Here is a 22,501-nt window from a genome sequence, read left to right as displayed (position 1 = left end):
GAATATTAGGATCTGAAAATAATTAAGAGGGGAATTTAAAACGTAGTTTGTCTTCTGTTATTCCTCTAGTTATTTTATATGGCACCCACTTTAAAAAAAAAAAAAAAAGCCTTCCTGGGAGCATTAGGTTTTCTAAGAGTAAGAAAGAAAAGCTGAATAAGAGAACATGAAAAAGCAACTAGCCTTGGTGAGTGACTCTCATTTTTTATTCATTTACTTTTATCTGACGTGGTACGATATGAACTCTATGAAAAGTTGGATATATGATTTGCTTCTCAGGTTTCATAAAAGAAAACGAAACATGGCTAAACTGCAAAAAGGCCCATTTATAGTAAATACTGGAACTTGAGAGCACTGGAGTGATTTGAAAAAAAAAAAGTGATACTGATTTAATCACCAAGTCCAACTGTATTCTTATGGAATTTTTATAAAGAGAAGAAAAAACAAAAAAATGATGTCCTCATATACGGAGTTACCAATTCTATCAAAAATGACTAGGAAATTTGGATTAAAAAATTTAAAAACAATAGGGAAACAGATTTAATTGAAGTGAAGAAACAGATATGGAGAGAAGAAAAAAAAAAACACCGAAGTATTTTGAATATTTTAATTACCTAAGGAATTCATGTTGCCGGTTACTAAACTAAAATCTTTCAAATATGCCTAACTAGCTCAAAATGATCTACAAATACTGCCCTGAATATATATTTGAAATCAAAACAAGCTCCCTATTTCTTTAAAACCAAAAAGCACATTTATTCACTTTTTCCACTTGCTCTTACAATCAACAATTATTTACTGAGTAAATACTGTAAATAAGGGCAACCAGTAAGTATTTACTAAGCCCTAAATGTGTTAAATATTTTACAATGATTATTCCATTTCACCCACAGGTACTATTATCCCCATTTTTTTCTAGAGAATACTGAGGTAAATTTTTCAAAGTCACATAGCTTACAGGAGGCAGTTCTGACTCCAGATCTAGCACTCACTACTGCTATACTCAATTCTGCCAGGAATTATGTGATTCAACTTACTCTTTTGACTATCATTTATACCTTTAGAAAATTTATCTTTAGAAGCTTTTCTCTCAAAAAAATTTAGACTTTTCCTTTTAAAAATAATACTGTATTAGTTTTAAATGGTCAGAAAATTTGGCCCTAATGATAACAAAATTCAAAAGAAAATGTCCCAGTAAGTCAAAATACAGGGGCTTTCTAGTAAAAAAAAAAAAACCAAAAAAAAACCACAAAACTTAATTCCTGCATGGTCTGGAATAGGTAGAAACCCATAAATGGAAATCTGTCTGCCTGATCACCTATGGAGAAAGCAGGGAATCCTGTGAGTTTTAAAACACTGCCTAGTCACAAGAATAAAGCAGACGTATCAATACAATAAAAGAAGTGCTACATCCATGCTCATGTCACATGTATGTATATAACTGTACACGAAACACAGCCATAGGTTAAAATTTTGGCCAACCTACCTTGCCAGTGATTCGTTATATAGAATACAGTTCCTTAAGCAGGGATCCAATTAATCAGAAAATGAAGGTTGGGCAAATTATTAACATTTTACCTAGCTAAAATAACCATATACTATGAACATGTCTAACGGTCAAACATCAGACAATGGGAACTAAGGTATCTGGAAAAGTATTTAGTGATGGGTCATTTATATTTTTTATTTTTCCAAGTATGTAATTTTAAAGTATATTTAAAAGGAACCAAAAAAAGGCAAGTGAAATATTTTTCCAAATTATTCAGTCTCTTAAAATATATCAAAATATTCTAACAACATCACTAAAACTGATGATCTCACATTTAGACAAAGTAACACAGAAAACACATTGAAGATTTTATTTGCTAATTCTACTATAAGACAAATTTTCCTTTGTTGTACATCAATAAATTATAAATAAATTATAAAATTTCCTTAGTTGTTCATCAACATCCTATGAACAGCAAATAGCTACTATACTGATAAAATCACTTTTTTCTACGAGGAAAACTTTATACTTATTTTGCATGCAAGAAACATAGGTAAGGTTAATTTTAAAAAACCCTCAGTATATTTAACTTATGTTTATTTTAAATCACAACTAATACATTTCTTTAGGTTGTCAAACTCTTCTTTGTGCTGAGTAAAAAATAAGTAAACAATTATGCTTAGTTTACAAAGCCAGAAGAGACATGACTTTGCATTATCTCTAAATCTGAGCTGCCTCTCTCTAGTCCATATTGTATAACTGCTTAACTAGTTTATAAATATAAATATGTCTAAATCTCTAATGAAACTGAAATCATACTTGGAAATTTCAACTTTTTCTTATTTTTTTTAATTTATCACTTTCTCTTTTTTTTTTTTAAGATTTATTTATTTATTTATACAAGCACTGGTTACAGTCAGAAGCGTGGGAGGGCGAGAGAATTCACCAGAGCCAGAGCAGGGAGCACAGCAGGCAGATGGACCGAAGTACACTGCTGAGGTGAGCAGCGGGCGGCAGGAGAGGTCTGCACGCCATGTGGGACCCTCCTCCGGTGGCCGGGAAGCAGCCGAGGATCGAACCGGCGCTGCAGAGGCCTCCTGCAGCTTCGCAACCCAGCACTCAACCGCTGCGCCACCGGGGAGGCCCTTTTTCTGATAATATTAAAATAACCATATCGCTGAGAGATTTTGGCAATTTCAATATTTCCTTGTAAATTAACTTTTGTAATAATTTATCCATGAACTCTGAAAGTGATAATCCACAGGGAATAGTAAAGTCTGGAATAGCTGCTGGATTTATTTCTTGCCCAAACTGATAACTTTTAAGACTGCTGGCATATTTAAACTACTATTCACTTTTCAAAAAGACTTCCATCTAAATATTTAAGATAAAGATTTCTAAATAGTGTGACTATTTCCAACTGTTTTCAAAAGTCAACACATCTGGGAGATGTGTACCAAGGCAAGTTTTGCAAGGAATAAACAAAGTGGCTTTACAAATAAAAGAAATAAATAGTTGAAATATCTACTTTAGTTGTGCTTAGTTTTCTCTAATAAGTAAGGGCTACAAAATAGCTTGACATAAAAATTTGTCTCTGTTATGACAATTATTAACCAAGTGATTGTCAAGGTGGCAATGAAAAAAGTTAATAGTGTAGTAAATATATATCTACTAAATGCAATTTACTACCATAAATATTAAAAATATTTTAAGACAACTTAATTTTTCCTGAATTTAAATTTAATTTAAAAATAACTTTACTTACTTGTTTGCACCTAGAAAGTAATTACTTTGGTGTCCTTGTCCATATTCTAGCTGTAGATCCTAACAATACAAAATAAAGTATTTAGCAAACAGCAGCTTATCACAATCAACTGATACACTAATACATACTATTTTAAAAAGATAAATCCCAGACTGCAAATAAATCTGTATTGCTTGGTTCTTAAAAACAAGGCATGGTAGGACTTGCAACAATAGAGATTTCAGAAGTTTGTAGTCCTCATTTACATAGTTTATTATTTAAGTTCGGCATGTTTCTGGGAACTTGGAATAATATATGCAAGTTTCACTTATAGCTATTGCTATTATAACATCTGCAAAAATCAAATTTTTATAAAGAAAACAGTAAAAAAAAGGAATTCTCAAGCTTATGAAACAAAAGTGATAATAGAAGAGAACAAGCAAAGAAAATCTTGTTTTCACTTAAAGATCTGCAATAATTATGTATATTATATATATACATAATTAAAATACTGCATGAAGCATGTAATAGATAATTTTTAAGGATATAAAACAGGGTGCTCTTTTTAAGTAAATTATATATGAGAAATTGAACATGATTATAAATTGCATTTGAGAACTTTTAACAATTTTTTTTAAAGAACTAAGTTGCAAGACTTCAAATAAATATTAAGGTAGCTACTCAACTTGTATTTAAACATTTCCACTGAATGCTACAGGTTATAGATTTAAGAAATGAAATTTAAAGGGATGAAAAATACATGTGCTAGACTTCATGAGGGATAAAAAGCTTTCCACTAACCACGGAAAGTACAAAGCTACCTTTTCTTCCCATTTTAAGCTCAGGTATCTCACAGCATTGTTTTAACAATAAAAGGGGAGTATTTAACATTTTAAATGATTTTTTCTTTAGAATACAGTGTACATAAAATGTTTCCTAATTTTACAAGATATTGTCAGATGTGATCAGGACTTAACAAAAAAGTTACCTTCTTGGAGCAGCCTTCCAAGACTGTCCAGGAAGATAGCTGGAACCTTTTCCAGGTCTCCACATAATTGAACACATAGTTCTCTTCTAGTACTGACACTGCATTTTAATTAATTTGTTTACAAGTCTGTAAAAATAGTAGCCAGGTTGTCATTCTCAAACAAAGGGAAATTGTTAAAAAGTATCTTCCTTACTGATAGCCCAGGGCTAAGCTGGTATCTGGCATATACTACCTAACCTTACATAAATGCCTGTCCAGATGCCATTTGTTAATTTTTCCATGAACAGGTAACTAACACTTCAGCTTCTTTAAGATACACCAAGATAATGCTCCAAAGACTTGCCAAAAAAACGAAAAATCTGATGAAAATCAAAATCCTGGTTTAGACAAGACTTAAATTTTGTCTTCTTTAATATTTGTGACTTTTCATGCATAGTAGTGTCTGTTCTTCTAGTGACGGAAAAGGTAATATATAAACAAGAAAGATTACCTGACTGTCACACTGGTATCGCATAAAATTCTAATAAGGACACCTGTTCTCTTTAATTTATAATGACAGATGGTAATAAGATGAAGTCACTATTGTAATAAGACTGCCACACAATTATTAAGTTGCACAATTTATGTGGTCATGAGTTTTTTTCATAGGGACCTCTAAAACTTTGGCATTCAGTAAGGGTAAGTACTGATCTCAACGAACACACTTCTAAATTGAAGCTTTTTTTTTTTCCTTTAGCAGTAGGTAACTCGGCCCTTAATCTGACTAGCATCCTTTTAGACATCATAATCTCTTTAAGTCTTTAATGAACGGTAACTCCCAAAAGCATACATTTCTGCAGAGTGGCCATGGATTCTGTCACATAAATACAGATGTATCAGAAGAACAGCCATCTCATCTGATAAATGACAATTACCACGTTGGTTAGTGATAAAGATAAAAAAAAAATCAAAAACAGCAGTGTACTTAGGAAGAGAAGAAGAGTCCAAAGCATTAACATAGTATTTTCATAAAAAAAATTGAGCATAACGGGACTGAGGTGATGGTGCACAGGTGCACTGGTGAAGGAAATTCTAGGGGGACTACACCTGAGGGGGTGGAGGGAAGCAAATATTGTTTAAAAATGAACAATGAAAAAAAATAAAAAATTAATAAAAAAATAAAAGATCAAAGCATATGCTAGAAAAAAAAACTGAGCATTGATTCATATAGAGAATAACAATCAGGGCAGGAACAAAGTTATTAGTAAATTCAAGTTTGATGATTACATATGCTGTATGTCAAGCTCTTCCAGAAAGCAAAAATTGCAATGGGCTCATTCTTTGTAATTCCTTCTCCCTAAATCAAGCTATGTTTTAGCAACTATGGAACAAAAAACAGTGCAAGACAAGTTATCAAGTAAAAGAATTATACTAAGTCCTTCTAATAAAACCTAATCTTATTAATTTCAACTATTGTTTACCAAACACCTATCACATGGTAGGAATTCAGACAGCAAATCAGATTAGAAAAATGAGAAGAAACAAAAAGGAAAGGAAGAAAGTGAAACGAGCAAAGTTGGTAGTTATTGATAATCTTTAGGGAAATCTAAGAAAGACAGATCTAAAATGCTTCTTAAGGATTTGAAAGCTATTCCATTAATAGAAAAATGCAACCAAAATTATGCTGGATAAAGCATTCAAGACAACCCTGGGAGGTGGTATTACATGGCCATTCTTTATAAGCTAAATCAGAACACATTTGAACATGCCAGGACATATACCCAAAATTAGTAGCATACATCAGACACCAGTATATTAATGAATGATAATGTCTACACAGAAAAGTCAATTAAGTATCATCATGAACTGAAAACATGCAATGACCTAGTACATATTCAACCTGAACTGAGCTTAACATGCTCATCTTAGCCCAATTAAAGTATCTTTTTTGTGTCAGAAGGTCCTAACCTCAGTGGTTCCTTTTAATGAATGGGGAGTATTTCTGAACCTAGATAAAGTCCATAACGTATCACAATGCCATGACAAAAATGAAAAAAGAACAAAGGATATAACGTGGAACACTGGAAAAATGAAAATGTGTGATGCAGAAAAAAATTTTTTTAACCCTTGGGAGATTACAAAATCCATTACACCTGATGAGAAAAGAGCGGAAGTCAATAGAAATGATATTTGGCTACAAAAACACAAAAGAAAAAAAAAAAAACTTTAGCAATATATTTTAACCAAGAAAAAAAAAAGAGAACATAAGAAAATATTTTTTTCTCATCAAAAAGAATGAGAAAATCATAACATGAATAGAGTTGTTAGGCAATCTCACAGATAAAAAGGAACTGACTCCTGGATAATTTAAATAAAAACAATTTTTTATTTATAAAATGCCAGAAAAGCAAGAGGGGTGGTTAACCTGCTAATGAAGTGGTGGTGTGATATTCTAACACAAGAGAAGACCTCAGAGGACACAATGGAATAAAATGACTTTTGTGCTGCAAGCTTGGAAATGAGTATCAGAGGGGTAGGCATGAAATTCTAGAAAATGTCCTATCATGTACAATTATGATATGAGTCCTCCCAAAAAACTGTCTTTAAATACAAGGTGAGAAAAATAATGATGAAACATAAATTTTACAGTAATTGTTTAACAGATTTAATGTAAGTTTAGTACTTACTGCTTCTTTGCCAGAAAATAAATTTAAATTATTCAATTCTGGCTTAATTCAGAGGTAATCTTAAAGTACTTTTGTTATGTTTATCGATAATGATCAGTTGGGTATATATTTCTGATAAGCTTTCAATTAAAATGTAAATATTTTCTTCTTACTTCCTCAGGTGTAAGTTTCTTCGGAGCAATGATTAAGTTAGTACTATGTTCCTATATACCAATTAACAATGCTTTTTATGTAATCAATATTCAATATTTTTTAATTGGTGTACGTACAAAAATAACTAGCAAAATAAGCAAATTAGAAAAAAAATCAGCATCGAGTAACGTGCAAATTAATATTTTAATCTAAAAAATAGCATTTTATATATCAGAAAAATCCATTTATGGTTAAGGATAAAACTCTATTGTCTATGCTGATTTTTTTTTTTAAACTCAGGCATTTTCCCCTATCTAAGAATCTTTTACTGGCTAACGATCCTAAAAAATTAGGCTTTGTTCTTCAGGTTTCATTTATTATGAAGTAATAACAAATGAAATACCATAAGATTTCACTTATTTGTGGAATGTAAAGAAAGGAAACAAAACAAAAACAAATACTTGGATGACTTCTGCTTTTAAAAAAATCACCTTATTGGAGTAATGAAACAGGGGTGTACTACTCCATATTCATTTATAAAATTTATAAACTGAATACACTTAACCCTTAATCAACAGATATCACTGATGACTTGGAGCTTTTTTAGGCAGCAAGGTCTTGATGGGAGTAGATGTTTCTTCTATGCTGTCACCGTAGTGCCTGCCTAATGAAATACCAGTCAGACATTTTGTTTTTGTCAGGTTTCTAGGGGCCAGTAACAGGTATTTTTAAGAGTTGAAAGCTTGTTTACAAAGCTCAGGACTGGTGAAATTAGGGAATTGAAATAACTACAGACACTTCAAAGACATTGGGATGACAACTATTAAAAACACAGAGAAAATAGTGAAGATTCCTCCAAAAAATTAAGAATAGAAATATCATGTCACCCAGGTAATTCCACTTTGGGTATTTACCCAAACAATATTAATTTGAAACCATATATTCATACAGTATTATTCACAACAGCTAAGATATGAAAACCTAAGATATGAAAACCTAAACATTGATAAAGAAATAAAACAGATGTGGTAAATACCCATAACGAAATATTACTCAGTTACTGAAAGATGAAATTTTGTCATTCACGACAACATGGCTTGCTCTTGAGGGTATTATGCTAAGTGGAATATTAAAAAAGGAAACAAAAAAACAAATTCTTAGATACAAAGAACAGTTGGTGATTACTGGGGGGAAGTGCAGGGAGTGGGTAAAACGGGTAAAGGGAGTCAACTGTATGGTGATAGGTGGAAACTAAAGTTTTGGCAGTGATCATGATGTGGTAGATACAGATGTCAAATTACAATGCTGTGTATCTGGAGCTTATATAATGTTATACATCAGTGTTACTTCAATGAAATTCATTTTATATTTCCTCTACCCCTATCCCCACTGAAAATAACGAGTGCTGATGAGGATGTGGAGAAGCTGAAATCCTTATGCGGTGTTGGTGGGAATGTAAAATGATGCAGCTGCTACAGTAAGCCAATTCCTCAAAAGATGAAATATAGAATTACCAAACGATCCAACATTTCCACTTCTAGTTATATATACAAAAGGAATGAAAGCAGAGACCTGACAGATATTTGTACATCCACATTTATAGCAGCACTAGTCACAGAAGCAAAAGGGTGAAAAGCAACCCAAGAATCCCTTGATGGATGAGTGGGGGAAGAATTGTGGTCTACTGAATGGAATATTAGCCTTAAAATTCTGATACATACTACAATGTGAATGAACTTGGAATATGTGATCACATCATGCTATGTGAAGTCAGTCAGTCACAAAAGGATAAACATTGTATGATTCTACTTGTATGATGCTCAGAGTGCAGAAAATCTCAAAAAGACAGAAAATAGAATGGTGGCTGCCAAGGGTTAAGGGAGGGGGCCTGTGAGCTATTGTTTAATGGCTAAGAAGGAGAGTTCGGAAAGATGAACATGTTCTAGAGATGGACAGTGATGACAGTTGAACAAGAATATGAATGTACCTAATGCCACTGGTCTATATACTTTAAAATGGTAACAATGGTAAATGTGATGTTATATGTATTTTACCACAATAAAAAAAGTAACAATGGGACATATCTATTGACAAAGGAGAGAGAGCAAGCACGTGTAAGAGAGAGCCCAGTGTTAGTGAGAAAACACTGCTGAAGATGCTGAGTAGAGGCAATACAGCACAGTGCCACAGTGGTTAGATTTGAATTCCTGAGCTAGAATGCTTGGGTCAAATCCCATCTCTGCTATCTCTGCTATTCTTTTTTTTTTTTTTCCCCATCTCTGCTATTCTTTAACTGGGTATTAAAACAATTTCAGCTTCTTGCACCTTAAAGCCATCATTTTTGGGTTGGATTGTAAGTTAATATATATAAAGTGATTAAAATATCTGGTATATAAAAACTTCTGGACAAGTGTTAACTTTTATTATCGATTGAGCTTTTTAAAACTGATTATTAAAGGTGAAGTCTGACAAATATTTTATTCATCCCTCGTCTGCCAGAACTAGCCACAAGTTAAATGTCCGTAAAGATCACCTTTGTCACAACATCCCTGTCAACTGATCCTCTGTATCATAAGAAACTCTTGATTATAGGGGGTAAGGATAGAAAATTTCATCGAAAAGGCAGAAAAAATGGAATCTGTGGATATACATTCAAGTGCCTATGTGTTCTCGCCAGGAACAGAAGTAGAAAGAACTATTTATTTAATAAACTATGAAACTTTTCAACTATGAAAAGTACTGTCTATTAAATATCTAGCAAGGTTAATTTCCCATCTTTTCTTATCTAATGGTAAGATGGCCTAATATTTGTAACTTCAGAGGTACTTTATAATTCAAATTTTGGTCTAAGAAAATTGAATATGGCATATATATTCAATGTATGATGAATAGCAATGAATAATGCTACGAAGTTAAAATGTCACCTGAGATTGTTTTCACTGTTAGGGACATATTATTTTTTTAAATATATATTACATATGCAACACATAAATAGCTTTATATAAATGAATGCTTATGTGTATCTGTATATATAGATGAATGATTTCTAGTTCATTAAAATAAGTCACATTGGACATTTTAGAGGGAGATGCAAATTCTTTAATAAAACTCATTTGAGTGTAAAAACCAATTTTCCATTAAAAAAGGAAAAAATTATTACATTATAAAACATGTAAAATACATTTATTTAACTTTTTATGTAAAATAACTACTATAATCTTTATTAAATGGAGTCTTTCTAAATAGCAGGAACTTATTAAACAGTGTTTAAACTGGTTCATTAAAATTGGACAAAATGTTTGATTGAAAAAAAGAACAATTAAGACCAAAACAATGCTGACAAAGAAAATCAGAAGATGAGAAATACCAGATTAGATCTTGCAGTGTAGTATATTTCTTCTGAACTGTCCAAAAAACCATCACTGTCGGGCTGTTTAGCAGAGACCAAGAAACCCAAGTTATTTACACTTAGACTAAAAGTCAGAAATTCATAAAGGGAAACTTTCACAAGTGTAGTCAGTCCTGCTAACATAATTTTATTAAGGCATATGCAAATTATATTAAGGAACTACTATAAAAGCAATACTGCAACAACTTTATAGTGCAGTTATTAAATTAGTATAGAATGTAATACATGCAATGGCCACTTAAAAGGAAAAACAGAAAATAAATACAACTGCAAATTCATAAAGTCAGGGACTTTTTCTTCTTAACCTACTCTAAAATGTTGGGTTTAAGTATTACAGCATGATTATTAAAATTTTTTTCTTTAACAATCCTTTTCTCCATGCTGTTACACTGAATCAGAGTAACTCTATTAGTTAAAGCCTTCAAACACTTTTTGCATACCTTTAGTAAAGTGGGTTAAAATAAGCATTAAATTTAAGAAGAAAGTTCCCACTTCAATCCTTAGTACTTGCTAACAGTTCTTTCTTCTCATTATTAATAGAAAAGAAAAATAATAAAATTTATTATCTGGAGTTCTGGTGAAATAAATTCATTAGGATTAATTTTTAAGTCTCATTTTTATTCTTCCATAAAATACTAACATCTCAAATATTTAAAAAAACTCAAATATATGTAAAGTACTTTGCTTTTAAGACTATAGCTAATATACTATCACACATCTACAAAGGAGTACATAAAAGAGTAACAAAAAAATGTTTTTACAGTTAACAAATCTTAAATGAATGACAAACTTGATCTACTATGTAAATGCCTAGTCTGTTCTGAGTTTTACTACACTAAGCATATCTGACTCTGTCTTGACGTTTAGAAAACCACCTAATACTCTTAAAACTGAGTTGGGCTTTTATCATTCTAGTTTAAAACCCTGGCATTTATTTCCAATAAATGCATACATAAAAAGCCCCTCAAAAACTGAAAAACAAAAATAAAAAAATAAAGGGCCACCATTAAAAACATTTAATCAGGGAATGGTAAAACTAGTAGGTTGTCCCTCAAATAGTTTTGAAAATCTCAGCAACACAGATTTATTTATTCTAAATTTAAGACTTACATTTTTATTTTCCCAAACTTTTGAAAGTATTAATAACTAGTCTTTTTTTCAGTGAACACCAATATATCTCAAAGGCTAATTAAAATATTTATTTTCAGTATTAACATTTTAAGACTACAGTACTTACAAGTTCATGATGTGGTTCTGTCTCCTTCCTTAAGGGTGGATCAAACTTTACTTGGCCAACTAAAAAAAAAAAAGTAAACCAACACTCTGTTTCCATATTCTGAATAATGTAGTAATTTCAAAAATTACTCCATGGCAGATCACATTTAATTTTACTATCTACCATACACTGAAAATAATTCGAAGATTTAAATAAAGAATGTTAGCTGGAAAAAAGTCCAACACAGTCTATCTGTCACAAAGCTTCATCTATTAATCCTAGGCCTTTTCCGCAGTAAGAGAGATGACTAACTTTTTAAAACCACACATGGAGAGGCTACCATCAGGATGTAACCAGCTACTCCAACGCAACACAGCATCAAAGAGAGAGAATCCTCATTCAGGACCTCAGTTGGGACACAGTAATTGAGAGTACTTTTGGAAGCCAGCTTGCAAGATGGCTTCAAATGAACCTTGCCTCCTTGCATTCATAAATTTCTCATAACCCCAGGGTAGTTCTACATGATCAAAATGAGTATAGCAAAATGACAGCACACCCCTTCGAAGGTAAGGCTTCTGTTGCAGGCTTCCTCTTCAGGATCGCTGGTGCTGGAGGGAGGCATGCTGTGAGCAGCCCCACGAGGCCATGTGGCAAGGACCAGAAGCCCCTATGAGTGACCTTAGAAGCAAATCCTCGAGACTAGGCAAGTCTGATGATGATAGGAGTCCTAGCTGACATCCTCACTGCAACTTCATGACAAACCCTGATTCACAACCCTCAAGTAAGTTCTTCTGGGTTCCTCAGATCATGTGAGGTTAATATTTATTGTTTTAAGCTGCTAAATTTTGGGGTGATTTGTTATACAATAATCAGTAACGTATCTGCTATGAGATAAAGTTTAAACAAGCTAAAATAGACTTAAATTAACAATACATCATTTACTTTTTTCCTTGTTATTCTAATCTATTAAATGTTTTACTACCTTTACATTTAATGTCTATATTCCATTATCACTATCATCATCTGCTTTTATAACCTGAGTACAACATTCAAGACCACTGAGATTAAAAACAGAGAGACAAATATAAACAGAAGAAAAACACAGTCACAAGTATATTATAGCTCAACTAGCAAGAGATCCAGCTGAAACACCAATTCTCAAGACAGAGAAATGAGTGACATTTCAAAAGCATAATCACTTTTATAATTGTTTTGATTTTAGCTAGTAAGTATAATTTATTGTGAATGTTTACATTAATTTAAGGAGACCATGAGATTTGAATATTTAGCAAAAGGAGGCACAAGCTAAAAAAAAAAAAAAGGTTGACAAGTAATCTTATAAGCTCTCTCCAGCTGTGTATGCGGGTGTGCATGCTTACTAGCTGTTATGGACAAGATATCAAAATTTGACCCTTATAGGTAACTAGGCTCTTCAAGAATGGGTTCCTTATTATAGTTCACACACATGATCATACATCAAAAATCATAAAATAATTTTTAGTATTAAAGCTAATCTATATCAATAGAGGCCCTCTGAAGAGCTCTCCTGTGTATTTGTTACTAAATAGCAAAATTAAATCTTCACTCATTACATGACACTTCTATGCATCTATCTGCCTTGTGAATATCCCTGTTACCCCAACTTCACAATCACTAATTGTAGAGATAAGAAGCTGCCTTACTAACTGAACTGTAACTGTAGTGGGTTATTTAATATCCTTGCACTCCCTGGGAATGCGTTCCCAGAAATGGACCCTATATAGCAAAGTCCCTATGGAGATCCATTCTTCATGCTTTACTCTGGTATCACTCTTCTGTTCTCTTCAATTCCCTAAAGTTATGACAACTTTCTACTATATCCAGTTACTGTTCAAATAATTGCTGGTCAAACATTTCAGGATGCATTGCTGTTTATGATATTTTACTAATGTAAAAAACTACCTGTAACTGTCCACTGGTCTTGATCTGTATGTAAAGTCATTTATCATAAATTTATATTTTAATATCTGGATGAAAACGCCTCCTTAGCTTCTTCTGAGACAGCTTCAATTTTATCACTCGCTGACTCTTCATTAGTCATTATGGGGCAAAACTGATCCCACTACGGCACACAAGAAAAGCCCCAGATTGTTTCCTCTTAAAGTCAAAGTGTTTTATCATATTTAACTGAAGGCAGAAAGGACTTCCTAAAAGTGAAAGAGTAATACCTTTTCTACAAATGAGTCTTTTTTTTTTTTTTTACATACACATTGCCTAAACACCATTTACTTTTAACAAAGAGAGAACAAAACCCTGGTTATATGGAGAGACACCAGAAACTTGAAACATAAAACCATTGCCAGTAGCTCCAGCACAAAACTTTGCCAAGAACTTAATAGTCTAGTCATATTTCAAGGAAGAGTTGCAAAGAACTCCCATTATAAAGACCAGACAATGTGATGAAGTTGTTTCTGAAACAGAGCAGTATTTAAGAAAGACCCACTGGGCTGGTCCTTGAAAGCAATGTGAATTATATACTGACATTACAGAAATGTACTTACAGTTTATCTCGGAGCGTGTTTTTTCTTCTCTCACATTTCTACTTGTTGAATGAATTCTATGTGGTACAGCAACAAGAGGCTAGGAAAGAACCACATTAATGATGTGAAATTTGGTACATCAAGTCATAGTCTAGTCCATAAAATTACCCAAATCTGAAAGAAACTTCATTTTGCATAAAAATGGGGACAAAATGCAATTTTGTGAATATATAATTTTTTAAAAAAGACAACCACAATAGCAGTTCAAACAATGAAGGTAAAAATATAAATACCTTTATTACACACTTAAGGTAAGTCATTTTTTTGTACTAGGTAGAATATTTCTGTGACTAGATAAACATATGCTAAATTAAATACAAGTAATAATAATAATTTGTAAATATAATAATAATTTGTAAATATAATAATGAATTTGTCTAGATATATTTTACAATGAAGAATCAAGTATACCAAATACTTTGCACCTACTCTTACATCAACAAATTTAAAGGGAAAGATAACAGTATTATGATTACATTTACATCTATCATCTCTAAGAGTAATGACTGAACTCAGATGTCTTTTCTCTTAAGATTTATTCAACTTACATATATTTTGAAAATAATATTGCACACACACCGCACAGACAATTTAATAGGTGAAACTGCTTTTCATTTCAACATTTGCCAGAATTTGAACCATAACATTTTTTCATTTAAAAAAAAGTTCTTAATTCCATCTCAGTATCTTTCTGTTATAGGTATTCTTCATACATCCCCATGAGCATAAAAAGACCTATCAATATTAAACTTCTTAATTTGTAAAGATTAACACCTCAGGATTATAGAAACTAGTTAGAAGTGACCAAAGCACTGGAAGATTTAACTCTAGAGATTCTCAACACAAGATTTGTCAAGACTCCAAAATCAATTAAAATTTGGACTAAAAACATCATTTATACACATCCTTTGAAAATGAAATCTAAAGCATGTAGGAAATAAAGCTGTAATTAGCTCAAGAAATTAAATGATTAATTTAATCATTTAGTCCACAGCTGAGATGAAGACTTGACTGAATTTTCCTTTCAAATGCAATACCTCAGATGACTACACAAGTATGTATTCTTCCAAAACACTCATGCCCAAAAGAGTCATGAAAATAATACATTTCATATTTGAAAGAAAGAGATGATACAAAATATTGTTAAATAAGGCCAGGATAATGAAAGATGCCCTTCCTGGAAATTTAAGTAGGCACTGCGACTCTATTATGATATTAAGAAATTAGATTTCCAATAATGGGAAAATTTCACTCAATTTCTCTAAAATGATTAGATTTATTGGACTTTCAAATAAGCAGAGTAGATTCTGAAATATTTCTTGTCTGAATTAGAAAAGCTGGATCTCTAAAAGGATATCCTTTAGTATCATTTAATTTGACAAAGGCTATGTAGATACAATTTCAAAAATTAAAATTAAAATTTTAATTTCTAAATATGTACTCTTGTTCTCTCTAAATGTAATGCATACTGTCATAGAAATCTTCTATGATGAGTTTATAATTACTCTAATAAATGGTATAAAAAGAAGTGATCATAAATTAATAATCATGCTAACAAACAGCATTAAAGAAACAAACTATTCACAATGAAACATGGTTCCCAAAGTATTTTCTTTAAAACAATGCTGTAAAAGCAAAGTAATTTTTATTACCTCTTCTTGACAAAAACAAAACCTACCCTTATAAATCATTTCATGTTTATTCCTGTTATGGCTTAAAAGTTCTAAGATTAATGGGTAGAGGACAGGTATGTGGCTTAAACACGTGAGGGATATCACAGTTCACAAAAAAGAATTCTCTGGACCAAAATAACAATAGTGTTAGGTTTGAGAAATTCTTATGTGGGGAAAAACACTCAGTTGGCAAACCATGGACCAAGGCCAATTTCCACAACAGACTATCTTTATAAGTAAATTTTCATAAACAATTCATATGTATTATCTACAGTTGCTTTCACTCTCCAGTAGATGAGTTAGTAAGTGTGGCAGAGACCATGTGGGCCACAAGTCAAATATATTTATCGCTTTGCTTTTTATTTATTTATTTTAAAAGATTTATTTATTTGTTTGTTTATTTATTTATTTATTTATACAAGCACTGGGTACAGTCAGAAGTGCAAGAGGGTGAGAGAATTCACGAGAGCAGGGAACAGAACAGGCAGAAGGACCGAAGTACACTGCTGAGGGGAGCAGCGGGCGGCAGGAGAGGTCTGCGCACCATGTGGGACCCTCGCCCGGTGGCTGGGGATTGAACCGGGGCTGCAGAGGCTGCGGGCAGCCTTGCAACCCAGTGCTCAACCACTGCGCCACCGGGGAGGCCCTGCTTTGCTTTTTAGAGAAAAGTTTGCCAACCCCTGTTCAAGGTCAGTGATCCAAGACAGGGAGCTAACACTGATTTAACATAATCAAATTCATTTTCAGGTTCTCAGCTTTTCTAAGCACAAATAGCCAAGCTAAAAGTAATACCGGGCCTCCCCGGTGGCACAGTGGTTGAGTGTTGGGTTGCGAAGCTGCCTGCAGCCTCTGCAGCGCCAGTTTGATCCGCCGGGCGAGGGTCCCACATGGCGGGCAGACCTCTCCTGCCACCCACTGTTCCCCTCAGCAGTGTACTTCATCACTCTGCCTGCTCTACCCTCCGCTCTGACTCTGGTGAATTCTCTCACCCTCCGCGCCTCTGACTGTACCCCAGTGCTTGTATAAATAAATAAGTAAAATCTTAAATAAATAAATAAAAAGTTTCCCTAAAAAAATATTAAAGTAATACCATTACCACAAAAATCCTAACTTTCTCCTTTAAAACTGGTAGGAATGGGCCTCCCCGGTGGCGCAGCGGTTGAGCGTTGGGTTGCGAAGCTGCCCGCGGCCTCTGCGGCCCTGGTTCAATCCCCGGCTGCTCCCTGGCCACCGGAGGAGGGTCCCACATGGCGCGCAGACCTCTCCTGCCGCCCGCTGCTCCCCTCAGCAGTGTACTTCATCACTCTGCCTGCTCTGCTCCCCGCTCTGGCTCTGGTGAATTCTCTCACCCTCCCGCGCTTCTGACTGTACCCAGTGCATGTATAAACAAAACAAACAAACAAATAAATAAATAAATACATGCCTCTGGAAAAAAAAAAAAAAAAACTGGTAGGAAATTTGGAAAATATGGAGTGTAAATGTCTATTAATATTTTCCTTTATTCCATGTATTTTTGGTTTCTTAGTGATAACAGCTGATTATAATAAAATTCAAGTAAAATATATTTTGTAAAGCATCCTTTAAAAGTCAATTAATATTCTAAATATTTTTACAGCATAAATATAATTAGTACAAGCTATTATTTAATGTAAGAAGAATGCATTAATCTATTACTTAATGGATAAGAAAATAACCCAATTAAATGATAAAGTGAACAGTCACATACTTGATGTGCTCTTAATCATACACAAGCTTGTCTTGATTGCACTGTTTTACGTGAAACTTACATACTTAAAAGGATAAATTATAATTCAACATTTCTAAAATTTATGAAAGCTGATATATTCAAATATCTAGACATGGAAGCTGATTATCACTTTTTAAATATTTTGATAAGTTGTTTAAAAGTCCCAAATGCTTTGATCATTATTTTTATTTATTTTAATTTGTCAAACTCCATTCTAACAACGTCAATTCCACTGTGACGCTATATAACTTACTTAACAAAAAACAGCTGTTTTTTTTCTTATCCTCACTCCTCAAATTGAAGGTTATTAAGATTAGAGGTATATTTTATTCATAGCATGGTCCCAGTAAATGTCCTGTAAGTTGAATATAAATATTCAAAATGGAATATTGCAATAATTTAATAGCTGTTCAAAAAATTAGCTAGCTTTCCCTGCTGCAGAGTAGAAAATTATAATTTAAAAAAAGCTCAACTTCTTACATCAAAAAGGATGAAATGAAACAAATGTTAAAGGCATTAATGTTCATTTTGCTTAGAAAATAAGAATTTACTTCCCTTTATGATTTTTCTTGGAGTAGCACTCCTCTATTTTCTTTCCTTTTACTTTAGTAAAGCCATTTTATGTGTACTGTCAGATTCAGTGAGAAATTTAATGGGGGCAGGAGTAGTGGAATGCATTTTCCTTACTGTTAATTCATGGATATATCTCCAATGTTATAGAGTAAAAGAGGCAGCATTTGCAAAGCTTCCTCAGCTTCATCCTGCATACTCTAAAGTCTAATTTTAAGAGCATATTTACAGCATAAATATAATTAAGAGGTAATGCATCTATTTCACACACTAAATTTTTTTTCCTGTGTATGAAAACGTTACCTTTGAAATTATTTCCTAGAAGATAAAAGTCAAATAATTGTTCTCCCAAGAGTTTTTTTAAACTAGACCCAACACTTTAAAAAACTGATTATGCGATGTATATACATGTGTTCATATAAGTTATATCTACTAATTGGTAAAAATAGTTCCTACCTCAGGATCATCATCATCAAAATCATGATAAGTGGAATGATCTGGATTATTCACTTTATCCAATAGTTCGATTGCCAAAGACCGTGTCAAAGGTTGTGTTACAAACGGGTGCTATGGAATCAAAATAATACAGCAAGAACACTTATTGAAAATCCAACTGAATGACATCTTATCTTTTAAAAAGTTGTATTTCAGGGGGGGAAAAATACCTGTAGCAACTTTTCAGCAGTTGGTCTTTTTTTCGGATTTTTGGTAAGTGCCATTTTCACAAAATGATGAAAACTATTTGACCTAAGAAATGTTAGAAAATTAGACTTTTAAATTTCAATTCCTTTTTTGCTTATGACTGCTCATGTAAATAACAACAACAACAAAATACTTACCACTTCATCTTATCCTTTAGTTTAGGAGGTTGAAAATTGCTTTTTGTCATTAGAAATAATGCTCTGAAAAATCAAAAACCAATCATTACATAACATTTTAAGATTTTAAGATTTCATATTTTACTATCTAATGCTAATTCTGTGAAGTCATAACTAATATTTGTTTATGACATTTGAAGAAAGACTCTGGGGGTTCCCCGTACTCTAAGCATAGGATGCCTCAATTACAATACACTGACCTCATTGGATGTAAGTCAAACATAGGAGGCTGAAGCTCAGCAAGCTCGATGGCAGTGATCCCCACGGCCCAGAGATCACAGAGCTGGTTGTACCCTCCTTTCCTCTCAACAGCAGCAACTTCAGGTGCCATCCTGAAGGAAATAGTTCAGAAAAGAAAAACCTTCTGTTTATTGTATTTTCCTTCATATTCCAGGTATATGGAACTATCAGTAAGTTGAGGCCTTTATATATAGGCCTTGCTCTCTGAAAAATAAAAATAAGTATTAGTATTTAAAAGGCTCATGTTTCCTAAGATCTGGATATTTCCTAAGACCCTTCATCCCAAGTCCCTACTGGTGATTCCTGTTACTTTGTTACACTACTTACTGTATAGGCCTATAAAACTTTACTATTAGAGTAGTGCGTACCAAATTTGTGCACACCTCAATCTTTCCTCCTCTGTACATACAAAACTCCATAGTAAAATAACATCTTTCAATAAATATTCTATAACTTTTAGCTGTGTCTCCTTACCTCAATAAACTGCAATCTGGCCTGTGTGTTCACTTTACTAAAACTATTCATTAGGGCACCAAAAATCTTCATTTAGTACTTAACTCATTATATACTTAGCTGACTTTTTTTCAGTTTTATTATTATGGTGGAAATAAGTGTCTGCTTTTAAAAAATGTATTTATTCAGAGGAAATTTAACCAATTAAGGAATTATTTTCTTTTAACTATAGCCTTATTCTGTAATTGCAACTCAATAAATTTGTATGATAGATTTAAACAATATTAATTTTCAAATATAAAAAGTTTTGAGTCCTAAACAATAGTTTTGAAACTAATTGAGATAAACATCTCAACTCTTACATATCAAAAGGGTAATTTAAATAGACAGTTTTACAAATATACATTTGTCTTCTGATATCATTTCAGGAAATCAGCTTGTCAGTATGGTTAAAAAAAAAATCTTCCTCTAACTTTCAAAATACCTGATCTTAAAATCTTTACCACATCTCTTTAAACATTCAAGTTATCCTAAGAAAGCTAAATTTTAAACTGTATCAATGATTACTTTACTGATGGCTGGATTCTTTATTGATGGCTAGTTGGGAGAGGTGCCCTAGCAGAGAATGAAAGTGCCTATAAGTGATAAATGCTTAATAGCTCACCACATGAGATGCACTCCATTCCTCTTTTAAAATATGAGTGAAAGGTTAAGATGCCAGCTTGTTCACCTCTACTGCCAGTTTAGTTGCATGCTAATCATAACTGAGTTCATCTCTGAACTTGTTTCTAGTCATACTTGCTGCTATAAACACATAATTTATTTAAATATTTTGAAAATGGATTTATTATTAAGGTAAAAAGTTAAGCTGTTATAAAAATTAAACTGAATGCTTTAGAAAACTTGTTAAGGACAAGTTTCTAAAAGTAAAACCAAAAAACCCAACAAATGAGTTAAGAACATGCAGTAAAAACATGACTATACAAGACTAAGACTATATAGACTATAAAATTCCATTTGCATGACATTCAGGCAAAAGGTAAAACTTCAAAGACAGCGATCAGATTGGGTGTTGCTAGCACTACTCAGGATGACAGAAGAGAATTCACTAAAAAAGGGTCTAAAGAAAATTTCTTGGGTGATGAAAGTCTTATATCTTGTTGTGGTATTTCTCACCACCATGGCACCAAGTTTCTCAATGTCCATAGAACCTTAAACCCAATGAGCCTAAATTTATACTCAATAAACCAGACTAAAAAAGGTCACACACTTTGTCTAAGTTCTCACCGCACTTTTAGAGAAACACACGGTGAGAAATGCAGCTGTGATTTATGAGTAGGGTTCACACTGTTAAGTTAGAACTCTTAGTGACCCACTCAAAGTAAAGGTGTTGATCCTGCATCAAAAGATTGGCAAATAAATGCATACTACAATGCAACATTTTTTTCCTTTTTACAGACTTTAACTGCTGACCTTAATTACTCTGGAGAAGGCATTCCATTATATTCTATATCCCTGGAGTTTAGGCATAAAACACATGATACTAGGCTAGAAAGAGAAATAGTAGAATTGTTCCAAAAATTGATTTTGCCTAATTCTCAAAATAATTACTACATGCTCCCAAGGTATTTCCTACACTATTATAAGAGAAATAATAGTTTTTAATATCTGAAGTCAGAGTTGGAATTCAGCTATTATCAATATTTGCTAAGCATGTGTACAGAATCAATCTGGCCACTAGAGACTCAGAGAGCTCAATCACTGCACTGAGGAGACAGAGCATCTTAAAATAAAAACAGATAACCATAGGTCCTTCAGCCATTATTCCTCTCAAAAGTCAACACGACACAATGAGAACAAAAAAGAAATACAAACCATTGTTGAAATATATAGGAGACACATTTGAACTTAACTCATAGTAAATGATGCAGCAAACAGGGAAAGATAAACAAAAGTGTGTGCTGAGGAAAAGAACCTCAGAAAAAAAATGAGAGTTGGAACTTATAAAAGTAGGTAGAGGTAAAAATCGATGGTATCTAATCCATACAGTGAACAGTCCCTGAGGTTCTGTCTCTCAACCATCAAGGCCCAGCAGTTGTGCCTTCTCTATTCCCACTTCTGATATTTTGATTTACCAAAAAAAAAACCCCACCAAAAACCAAAAAACCAAAACAAAAACATGCATGCATACATACATACATATATTTATTCATTCAGATGACTAAAATATATTTCTCATACATATTTGGCCTTCATCCACTATTGCTGTCTCATATCTCCCCCAAAGCACTGCGGTTTCCTTTTGAGAGTAATAAAAGTATATTTAGTTTTGTTAATGAAGATAACTTTTGGAAACCATCTAAGGTTGAGGGCTGGTTGCCAGAGAAACCAAAAAGAATAAAGGGTGAAACTTCTAGTTCCACTCCTCTGACTTTTGGGTAAGAGAGGGTTCAAGGGCCAAGCATTGGTGATTTAATCAATCATTCCATGTAATGAAGCTTCCATAAAAGTCCAAAAGGAGGGGTGTTTAGAGAGCTTTCAGGTTAGAGGTGAGAGTGCTTCCATGTGCTGCCTTGCCAGCCACAAGAGAGAAGCACCTTTGCTCTAGCCCTTCACCCAGTGTTTCTCCTCATCTGGCTGTTATCTGTATCCTTTGTAATGAACCGGTGATAGTCTAGTGAGTAAACATGTTTCCTGAGTTCTGCAGGCTTTTCTAG

General features: G+C 33.0%; 1 protein-coding gene across 5 annotated transcripts in view; it reads right to left on the bottom strand.

Annotated features, from left to right (window-relative positions):
- Positions 1-22,501, bottom strand: part of MAP4K3 (mitogen-activated protein kinase kinase kinase kinase 3) — a 132,052-nt gene that overhangs the window by 31,913 nt on the left and 77,638 nt on the right. For 3 of the 5 annotated variants that reach the window (XM_037528179.2, XM_037528178.2, XM_054701188.1), the window contains 8 exons: positions 19,292-19,423; positions 19,053-19,115; positions 18,879-18,960; positions 18,670-18,780; positions 14,185-14,263; positions 11,666-11,724; positions 10,387-10,449; positions 3,255-3,313 (listed from right to left, as the gene is read on the bottom strand). In XM_037528179.2, coding sequence (XP_037384076.1) covers positions 3,255-3,313; positions 10,387-10,449; positions 11,666-11,724; positions 14,185-14,263; positions 18,670-18,780; positions 18,879-18,960; positions 19,053-19,115; positions 19,292-19,423 — 648 coding nt within the window. The remainder of the gene's footprint in view (positions 1-3,254; positions 3,314-10,386; positions 10,450-11,665; positions 11,725-14,184; positions 14,264-18,669; positions 18,781-18,878; positions 18,961-19,052; positions 19,116-19,291; positions 19,424-22,501) is intronic. The other 2 variants (XM_037528182.1, XM_054701187.1) reach the window with 1 other exon arrangement.

Source organism: Talpa occidentalis, unplaced genomic scaffold, assembly GCF_014898055.3.
Source record: "Talpa occidentalis isolate TD23 unplaced genomic scaffold, MPIMG_talOcc4v2.1 talOcc4.5, whole genome shotgun sequence".
In the NCBI taxonomy this organism is placed as follows: domain Eukaryota; kingdom Metazoa; phylum Chordata; class Mammalia; order Eulipotyphla; family Talpidae; genus Talpa; species Talpa occidentalis.
Note: the sequence above shows the minus strand (reverse complement) of the source record. Positions and strands in the feature narration are given on the sequence as shown.